At 43.1% G+C, this 10523-nt stretch overlaps 1 protein-coding gene across 1 annotated transcript in view; it reads right to left on the reverse strand.

Moving 5' to 3' along the window:
- The window catches only part of nhsl2 (NHS-like 2), a gene marked incomplete at both ends in the record, with an annotated part of 147800 nt that extends 139783 nt beyond the window's left edge, over positions 1–8017 (reverse strand). The window contains one exon of the mRNA XM_083993240.1: positions 7657–8017. Coding sequence (XP_083849366.1) covers positions 7657–8017 — 361 coding nt within the window. The remainder of the gene's footprint in view (positions 1–7656) is intronic.
- Positions 8018–10523: the final 2506 nt, after the last annotated feature.

Below are 10523 nucleotides of genomic sequence, written 5' to 3' on the forward strand. Positions count from 1 at the left end.
CTTCCTAACTCCACGTAAACTCATTTTTACTTTCTCAACTTTGTACTTTTTCAGACCCAGACAACAATTGACTCATCTGAGGGGATTCATCAGGCTTTGTGCAGCTCCCTCTGAAACACACAACCCTGTAAACACACTGGAAACATCTGTGGGGATCAGCAGCAAATCGCAATAAATCTTAAAAAGAGAAGTGACATTCGGTGTCACATGTTACTGATGGTTCCCATGTCATGTGACAGGTACATACAATCACTCGTGCACACCTGTACAGTATGTCGCTATAGGTGCTTCAAATTGCCTTGTGCACATCAGTTAGTGATGTCCCTGAATGCCTCCTGAGGAACTTTTAATCCAGGTGTAGAAACGACAGCAGTGAAACTAGTTTTTCCAGTCGTACACTTTGTTCCAGCTGCTCGGCCTCCGAGATGATGAATTTCTCCCTGTATGACGGATGAATGTCGGCAGCTCTAAACACACACACACACACACACACGCTCCCAAAACCACAACTTCACATCTCCAAAGGGGCCAAAAGAAACATTTATTTGGAAAGCACCGCTTGTTGCAAATGAGCAAAATTACAGCGCAGGTGTTAATTCGTGCATAAAATTGCCGTTTCGACTCCACAAACCATAAACACATGAACCACCGACCACATTTCTAACGCGCCGACCGACCTGTTGTCATCACCCTTTATGAAGATGGATAATGAATTACACTGTGATTTGAGTAGATTTATCCAGAAAACAGTGATGTTTATACATGTCAAAGCAGAATAAGGCTGCCTGGCTCTGCTCCCCAGGGCCCAGTATTTCAAAACTTGTAATCTGGATCAGAATAATCCGGATAATGAAATCCTCCTTTTCTCAGTCTTGGATCACGGTGATCCTGCTGACTTTATCTGAGTATTTCAAAACACTGGCAGGGTGGATCACCGTGATCCCTACCTGGCCGGATATGGATTTCCAAATCTCAAGTCTCCGCCTCCGGATCTGAAACATGGCGGACTACTTCACCAAAGGAGCAGCTGGGAGCGCGACTTTCACGTCAAAAGTGTAAGTTTATTGCCGTCTAATGTGTAGCGGTTTTAAGACCATACGAACGCCAACCAACACATCATGCAAGCCAACTATTTGATTTGTCACCTACTTGAAACGAGAGCGTAACGATCCCTAATTGATCCACGGCGATGCTAACGGGAGCTAACTCGGCTCCATTCACTTGTGTGTTAAGGAGCTAACGGGCTAGCGACGTAGCTGCTATGTTGATCAATTTTGCGGACTTTGGTTTAATTAACAAGGGAATTAATCTGACGTACATCATACCTTAACTGTTTTACACTTACACCAATCTGTTCAGAGTTTATTAACGTTATGCAGGGGACTTTTTTACTTTTTAAAGCAGGCTACCTGTGCTGTGTGCACTGCAGAACACACTGCTGCAGTAATTAGGAAACGTAACATTAACTTACACAGCACGTGAACAATACAGTTCATTCAGAAGTGTCAGTAATGCTGGTGATATCATGTTTTGACCATTTCTGTGACTATTGTTTATTTCTGACTGTGACAAAGATATACTCATACACCGTCTCTTTTTACTTTCAGAGCCTACTCACAGCCATAGACCACTCAGCAATACCACTGGACAACAGTGCAACAAGAGTCTTGGAAATCCTTGGAAACCTTGGTGTTTGGATTTTGAATAAAGTGCTTGAAACTGTACTTGAAATAAAGCCATTGAAACTGCTTGAAATTGTGATTGCATTATTTTTCATAGCATAAACCTATAGCTTGGTCAGTGACCCGATTAGAAATACTTTACTCTTAATTTGTCTTCCTTATAGAAGCCTCTCACTAAACATGATTACCGTATGTTCATTTATCACACAATAACATTTGATTTGATGAAGTAAAATAATCAGTTTGTAGGCTATACAAACACGTTTTGAAATACATTACTGCATGTTTTAAAATATCATTCACTTTACAAGCATTGTAAAAATGCATTTTCAAGTTTATTTTGAAGTCAAATTTGTCTTCATTAAATCAGAAGCATGAAAATATGCCTTGTAAATGCTTGGAAAGTGCTTGAATGTGATTTAAATTAATATATACAGCAGTTTCAGGATGTATGGCCAAACAATATTTTTTGCCATGTTTTAAATTTCTTCAATTACTTCAATTATTTGTTAAAACTTAAACACTAACAATTTAGATTAAGTGTAATGAACATATTGAGTAACAAAATCAAGGAAAGTGGAGCTGAGACATTGTCAATCCAAGTCAAATCCACCTCTGAGGTGGGATCAGAATGATCCTGAAATTTTGGTATCAAGTTGATCCTGATATCTGACTTGACTTTTGAAATACCCAAATCAGCCTTTTATCTGGATTCAAGGGAGGATTGGATTACCAGAGCTGAAACCCTGATCTTCAGGATCAGGATTCTCCTGATCTGTGTTGAAATACCCAGTTTTCAGATCAGATCTAGATTTAATCCAATCCGACCAGGATAATCCTGTCAGATCACGTTTGAAATACTGGGCCCAGGGGATGAAACTTAACCATGTTGCACTTGAGGCCACGCCCCCCCAACGCTGATGTCATAGCAGGTGCGTCGTCTTTGACAGCTCAGGGAAAACACCTGCAGTGAAATCACCGAGCGAGATCTGTCCAGAGGTGAAATGTGCTTCTAATTTGAAAACCACAGAGAGCAGCTTCTCTTCCTGTGAGCGATCGACCATCTAAAACATCCTCAGCTCCGACAAAACATTTAACCCTGCGTCGACTCGGACCGAGAACGAGGGGGGAACGTTTCGCTGCAAGAAAATCAGAAGGAATGTGTTTTTTCCCAGAGAGAATATACGGTTGGGGGGAGAAAAAAAGGCACCAAAAGAAAAACACAAGACTTTGGTTCCCATTCACATACTTGGGATATTCCTGCGCTACTTCAACGGGGTCATCAGCATGCCTGACAGAAAATGGCAGGAAATGAAGCCAGTGTGAGAAACAGAAAGCTGCAAATTCCTCGAGCTGAGACTACAGAGTGAGTGACGGCTTCCAGTGGAAAGAAGGACACACACACAGATGCAAACACACTCCGGTGCTATCGAGCTTTCCTAAAGTGACGACTGACATCCCCTTCCTCTGTATCAGTTCGACTCTTCCTCTGTGGGAAGCCTGTTTCGATCCCTGCAGGCCTCGTCATCGTATCAGCGAGGCCCCTGGAAGCGGCTCATGAGGGACCGGACTCCTGTACAAACTCTGGACCGGGTGGAAAAAAAACCCTCATCAGGGGCCTGGAACATGTGCTGCTTCGGCGTGGCCTTTCCTTATGCAACCCTTAGTTTCACTGTTTCTGGCAGGTGGGAGGTGGGGGAGGTTGTTAGTGGAAGAGAAGTCGATATCCTCAAACCCCAGAAATCTGAACAGGCCAAACCAAACCAAACCAAACCAAACTTTGACCACAGCTGTGGCAGAATCCCAGTCCAGTCAGTCCAAAGCTCAGCAGCCATAGTTCAGTCCAGCCTCATGTCTCAAAGACACATACAAACATACAAAATACAATAAAACAGAAACAACAAAGTCTTTGGTGCTTTTTAATGGACATAAGATGAGTAAGGATGAAGCCAGTTCCTGTTGGCCCCTTTTCCACCGAGCTGGTTCCGGTGCTGGTTCGGAGCCAGTGCCTGCTTATCACCGATTCTTTGCTTTTCCATCGCCTAAGCGCCGGTTCTTGGTTCTTAAAACTGGTTGCAAGCAAGCACTAACTCCTTGCTGGGCTACAGCTAAGAACCGGTTCCTTCCTGCGCGAAGATATACACAACGTTATTGATACGTATTAAGTTTGTTTATCGATGTAAACACAGCTAATGCTCATATCAAAACATATCGCCGTCAAAACATAGCTGCCAGTTGCGGCGATTACGACGAAGACGGCTTCCTTTTTTTTTTTTAAAGCCGGGTTTAGACTGAGAGTTATCGCTAATTAGACGGACCACGTCGGGTCCGGTGTTCAACACCCGCTGGTTGGACCGGGTTTTAATTTTCAGGTCCGTTCATGACTGTAGCAGGCAGCAAAGACAGGAGCTCCTAACCAGTGGAAAAGCAAACTGGTTCTTTGGAGGCACCAGAGTTGAACCAGCACTGGACCCAGTTTGGTGGAAAAGGGGAGAACTGGTTACAGCTCATTCAATCCATCAACATCATGTAGCCTACCTACTACTACTTTCTTTCGTGTGACGTCCAAAACGGTGACGTTGGCTCTCACCTGAGGTGGACAACGCAAACGCAAAGGGCGAAATGACAAAGGAGAAAGAAGACGACAACGACTGTCAATGCGCAGCAACACAATTAGCTGTGAAACCCGTTATCTATCTTGTTCAGTGTTCAGAGACTCGTCATTAAACTAGTTTTGTTGACAGTGAAAACATGTATAAGCCTACTTTGGTGTAGGCAGAATTGATAATGGCGTTGGTAGCCATTAAACCTTACCAATTTCCATCCCTAAAGCTGAGAACATTGGTGCATTAGAAAAACATTTACAGCATTCGGTCTAAACAGCTCTTTCTTATCTTTTTCTATGCAAGAAGCCATTTAAGTGCACATTCAAGGCTCCATTAAGGCTTCTCATGTTAAAATATGTCAGCTGGAGCTAATGTTATCTTAATTCGCTAGCTAGCTAAGGCTGATAACATCTGACTAAAGAGAAAAATTTCAATTCAAGTAGTAGAAGAAGTGCATTGTTTCCATGTGAGTGATTTTAGGGAAAAGAAAAGTTGACTTGACAAAAATCAATAAGTAGAATTTATGAAAAATAAGGAGCTAAAAAGTTTTTAAATCCTTTCAAACATCCAACTGTCCTTCCTCCAACAATCGCTCCATCTGCTCCTTTTCACACTTATATCCCACAAAATGCTGCTTATTGTTTGTAAAGTATTTGGAGCAAACATTTCTCATCCCAATACATAATCACATTATTGAGCGCTGCAATATTGATTAGTTAGATTAGATCCAGAGACTGTTGAAAAGTCAACACAGTCACTACAAAAAGAGAAACGAGGCAACAACAACTAAGGATACGAGAAAAAAAGAGACTGTGAAGAAATGTCACACAAAAATTACAGCGAATACATAATAAAAAAACAACCAGATAGAGACGCACAACAACAAAGACGGACAAAACGATGACTAAGAGATTCAAAAAAAGCCTCTAAAAATACAAAACATCTACAAACAATGCAGCCACGTCTCTCTGATGTCACGTCGTCATCTCTTAAAAAAAAACAAAAAAAAAACAACTTTAGCTTTTTTGAGGGAGTCGTGCACACGCTTGTGTTTCCTCCATCCGGTTTTTCTGGAGCTGTTAAATAGTTTATCTTCAGCAACACTGAGCCAGAAACAGGCGGGAAAAGGAGAGAGAGAGAGAAGAGAGGTGGTGGAGAGAGGATGATAATGAGTGAAGAAGGCCCAGTCCAGCTCTATTGATTATTTAGCCGTGTGCTGCTGCTGCTGCTGCTGCTGCTGCTGCTGCTGCTGCTGCTGCTGCTGCTGCCCACATGTTAGTGATACAGTGGAGCCCACACAGCATTTAGAAAAGAAAATAAGAAGAAGAAGAGATGATGAACATAAAGACAGAGATGAATCTTTTCTCTCATACACACACACACACACACACAGGCCGACACACACACTCTCTGTAAAGTAAACTGAATGGAGAGCTGCTTTTTGTTTTATCTTTCTTCCTCTTCTCCTCTTTCCAGCTTCTACATCTGGTCTGTGTTTAGAGGGACTTTCTCTCTTATCACACTGTACAGTACATGCTCGCTCACACACACACACACACACACACACACTCTCTCTCTCTCACACACACACACTCACACACACAGCTGACAGCCTCGTAAAACCCGTGTTCGCAGTCGACGTTATACTTTCTCCGTGCGCTCGCTCCTTGAGCTTTAACGCAAACACTGAGAGAAGAACAGCTAAGTAAAAACAGGTCGGTCGGCCATTGCCAAAAATCTCCCATCATGCATTTGGCCTAAACTTCTTATTATACTTGCATAGAGGAACACGTGATGATGTGTCCCACCTTAAACACCGATCGGCTACAGAAGGAGCATCACTGTGTTGTATGTAGCCTACAAGCAGGCTGAGATGATCCTTCACTTGGTAACTCTGGGTTATTGATTGAGAAGTTATTGATTATTTGAACAGTTTTTCTACAGGTGAGCTGGAAAACTCTTAAAAAAACAACTTCAAACGTCTGAACCAATCAACACTTCAAGGGGAAATCTCAAGGGGAAAACCTCCATCAGGCTGTCGTCGCTAGGAAACAACAGTCACAGAGCAGGAAGGTAATGACACCTGCAGCTACAGGTAAAAGGATAAAGGCTGTTGTGTTGTGTTTATGTATATGTCAAACAAAATTACCCCCGTGTACTGATGTTGTAGCATCTGCCTCAGAAATCCAGTAGAACCAGTGCACAGGTCGTAAGAAAGGTCGCACTAGTGCTTCTTCATTCAACCACCAGGGGGCAGAGACAAGTAAAATGACTTTAAAAGGTTTTAAATAGTGAGAAATTAAGTAAAAAAACTGAGCAACAACGGAAAATACGAACTCTTTGTGTAAAATCTGTTAAATGACCCCATCATAAACGAGATGAATTATTCTTAAACTGAGCAGAAACTTTTCTCCCTTGAAGAAACACAGGTCAGACTCTGATTTGAATCATAATTGCTCTTCGGAAAACTCCATAATCTATCAATATGTTCAGTTCTTATTCGAAACAACGAGACACGAGACGTCTCTACAGGTTTCCATCCTCGGTGTTTCGAATGCAGCTTCGTCACCGACTCCTGCTGAGTTTTTACAGGTGAGGCTCAGAGAAACCAAACATGTTTACAGCGTCTGTTACGAGGCTTTAACCTCCTGTGAGTGACAACAGCATCATGTTGAAATGTGTCCTTACCTGCTGCAGCTGCGGTGTGAAGGCAGTTGTGTGTGTGTGTAGCTGGGTGTGTGTGTGTTTATGTGTGTGTGACAGTGACACAGTTGCAGGAGGTGACGCGGTGACGGGAACACAAAGTGGCAGGTACAGTGACAAAACTCTGAAACATGTATGACATCTCTGCTTTTACACCAAGCACACATTCCTGTCTCTCTCTCTCTGTACGCCCACAGCAACGTGCTGCCTTCAGGAGCACCCTGTAAAAACTGCACATCCAAACAGCTTTAAGTTCAAGTCACAGAAAGTGAAGTGGAAGATGCAGGAGAAGGTGTCAGCGAGTCATAAATCATCCACACGCGCTCTCCGCCTCCTCCAACTTCACATTTTTAGTGATTCAATCAGGGTTTTATGGCAACAAATCTCACTTTTCCCAGCTGGTTTAAACACATGGATTCTGGTATTTCCTGCAACACCTTTTGCTGCCAGCTGACACAAACAAACCTCACAATAATAAACCTCTCAACCTGGATAAACGTGGAGATAAGACACACACATACACACACAGAGCAGTTATGAGTCCAAGCTGAAATGAAATGTCTCCACAAACTTTGACACCACTGGTCCAACTCTGCTCCTACAGAGTGACCCCAGGTGTTGAGTGTGTAGATGTGTGTTTGTGTGTGTGTTAAACGTGTGTGTACCTCTCGGTGGAGGCTTGCTGACCAGCTCTGCGACGTGCCGCTGCAGCCGGACCACTCTGCCCTCCAGCGCGCAGGAGCGGCGGCAGGCGGACACCAGCTCCCCCTCCAGCTCCTCCAGGATGCTCACCGACAGCCGGGACAGATCCGAGAGCTGCCGCAGCACCGAGCACAAGGTGAAGCCGCACACGTCTCCCAAGTCCCCGAAAACCTCCGCGGCTTGCTGCTGCCTCCGCTTCCACCTCCTCCTCTCCTCCTCCTGCTGCTGCTGCTGCTGCTGCTGCTGCGCCTCCAGCAGCTGCAGCCTGCCGTCCGGCGCCTTGCACACATCTTTCGGAAGTATCGTCCGCTTGTGGAAAGGCATGATTTCCTCTCCACTCCACACCAAAAAGAAAAACAAATCACAAACTCCGTCCGTGCGCGGTCAAGTTATATCCCTGTGGTCCTTCTCCCTCCGGCTGGCGCACAGACGCATGCTACGACTCCTCCGGGAGAGAAAACTCCGCCGCTGCTGCTGCTGCTGCTGCTGCTGGAGAAGAAGGAGAAGAAGCTTGGAGCGAGTTGCGCGTCGTGCGCACTCATTGTTATTTTTTTGTGGGTTTTTTTTTTTTTTTTTTTTGGTGACTGGGCGCGAGCTTGGCTTGTGTTGGTCCGCGCAGAGCTCAGACTCAGCTGCTCTGACTAATTATGTCAAATTAATCACAATGAAACACACAAGACATCCGCTAAAAAAGTTTCAAAATTAAAGCTCTGACAGTCGAGCCTCAGGCAAAAGTGGGAGTGTCCACGCGTGGTATAAGGATTATCCAGGTGTAATTATTATAGGCTACGTGGACTAATAAATAAAGTTTATGCACAATATGAATATAGAGTGACTCATTGTCTTCTTGTATATGATTGGTCCTACTCAAGAAAACACATCCTACTATCAGATTGGTTTGAAATTAATTAATCTGACTTTCCTCTGATTGGTTGTGTGTTTTATTTTGTATTTTTTATGGATTTGCACAGCCATTCAAATTATATCGTTTTACATATTACAACTATAGTTGTAATATGTAAAACGATATAATTTGAATGTCTGTCATGGTTTTTATGTTCATATCAAATATGAATAAATCAACAATTTTCTGATTTTTTGCGAAATTTTCTTGCTCTTGACACTGATCGTTTCTCCTTTCTGCGTGCTTTTATTTTGAAGCCACATGAACCAAAGTGGCGTCTTATTTTGTAAAGCTTGACGCGGCGACACGGGGAGCAACAGTCTGGTGTTTCCCCAGAAAAAGAAGATGAAAAAAACCTGTCTAGTGAGAAGAGGAAGGAAAGGAAGGATGGAGGAGGAAGAGGAGAAGAGAAGAGAGATGAAGAAGAGGAGGAAGAGGGTGGAAGAAGAGAAGAGAAGAGAGTGAAGGTGTGATGATGATGAGACAGGGGATGGATGAACTGTTCGGGAGTCCTTCACGCACCGCTGCGCGTGACTGTGCGCGCCCACGTGAGAGTCGGCGTGTGCATGTGTGGGGTATCGGCACCACCAGACAAATGAAGAGACAATAACTTTTGTTGCTTATAAATCTTAACGTCACAGTGTCCAGACAACACCTGTTTGTGTGTGTTTGTGTTCATTTCAACATCACAAGACATGATTTTACAGTTTTGTATTACAATTAATAACAATAATTACACTTTTGTAGTCATGTAATAAAAAAAACCACACACAATTGACTTCTGGAGCTGAAAAAGATGAAGGCGACAGGTGACTAACACTGCAGTTCCTCCAACGACCACTAGAGGCTTATCTCCAACGTTACAGCAGAAGTAAACATCGTACAAAAACGCTTTTTCGTTTCTACGTCCAACTTCCTCGTTCATGACGACTGTACGAGACATTCTTAAGTAAAAAAAAAAAAAAAAAGTCAATAGGTCGTTTGTTCAGCAGCTCATTATGATCCATAGTTACATGTTTTTTTTAAGTGACATCTAGTTGGCCACAGAAATTAAGACAGGAGAAGCGAAAGTAACGTTGTGACGTAGTAGCTACAAAGAACATGGAAGACAACCACTATGGGAGGTTGGGATGATTGGATGGGACTATTGGATAATTATGGTATTAATTAATTATGGTAACCATGAAAACCAAGGGCCATTACACACTAAGGAAACACTCACAAATGACCAAACTCTTTGGTTGGTTTCTTTTTAGGTTGAAGTTACTTGTGTTGGGATTTTAATATAAAACTCAATTGTTAAAGTTTAAAGTTTTCTTTGCCCATTTTTGGAATAAGCCAGGTGTTTGAGGACGGAGTCAGGGACTATTGACATCCATCCAACGCCTCCAGTACAGGGTAAAATCTTAGACAATAGTCCGAAAGAAAGAAAAAGACCAGAACAACGCTGCCAAATATGTCACACTGTGGGACCTATTTAAACAACTGGGTCTGGAAACGAGCGAGGAAGAAGAAGAAGAAGAAGAAGAACCAGGGGACATGAATTCCTGAGTGAGAGAAGAAATGAAGCGAGACAACACGAAGCTCTGTTTTTACTCTGGATTGATTGTTTTCTACATCTTGAACAAACGCACAGCAGCTCGTTGTGACTAATTACTTTAACAAGAAACAGTGCAAACCTGCGACTTTTCTTTTCTTTTTCTTTTTTTAACAAAACACAACCTGTTTGAGACAGAAAGTAAAAGTGCAGCACATGATGCCTTCAGGTCCTGGACCTCCAGAGTGTTTTTTTGTCTTTCTAAATAAAGTTTGGTTGAAACTGCAGCAGAAGAGGCGTCTGCAAGGCACACGTCAGTAAACACAAACCAAAACAAGAGCCCCACTCATGTCAAACCCACCACAACGTGACATTTCCTGACTTATGTC

The sequence above is a fragment of the Trachurus trachurus genome (assembly GCF_905171665.1).
Source record: "Trachurus trachurus genome assembly, chromosome: 18".
NCBI classification, from domain to species: Eukaryota; Metazoa; Chordata; class Actinopteri; order Carangiformes; family Carangidae; genus Trachurus; species Trachurus trachurus.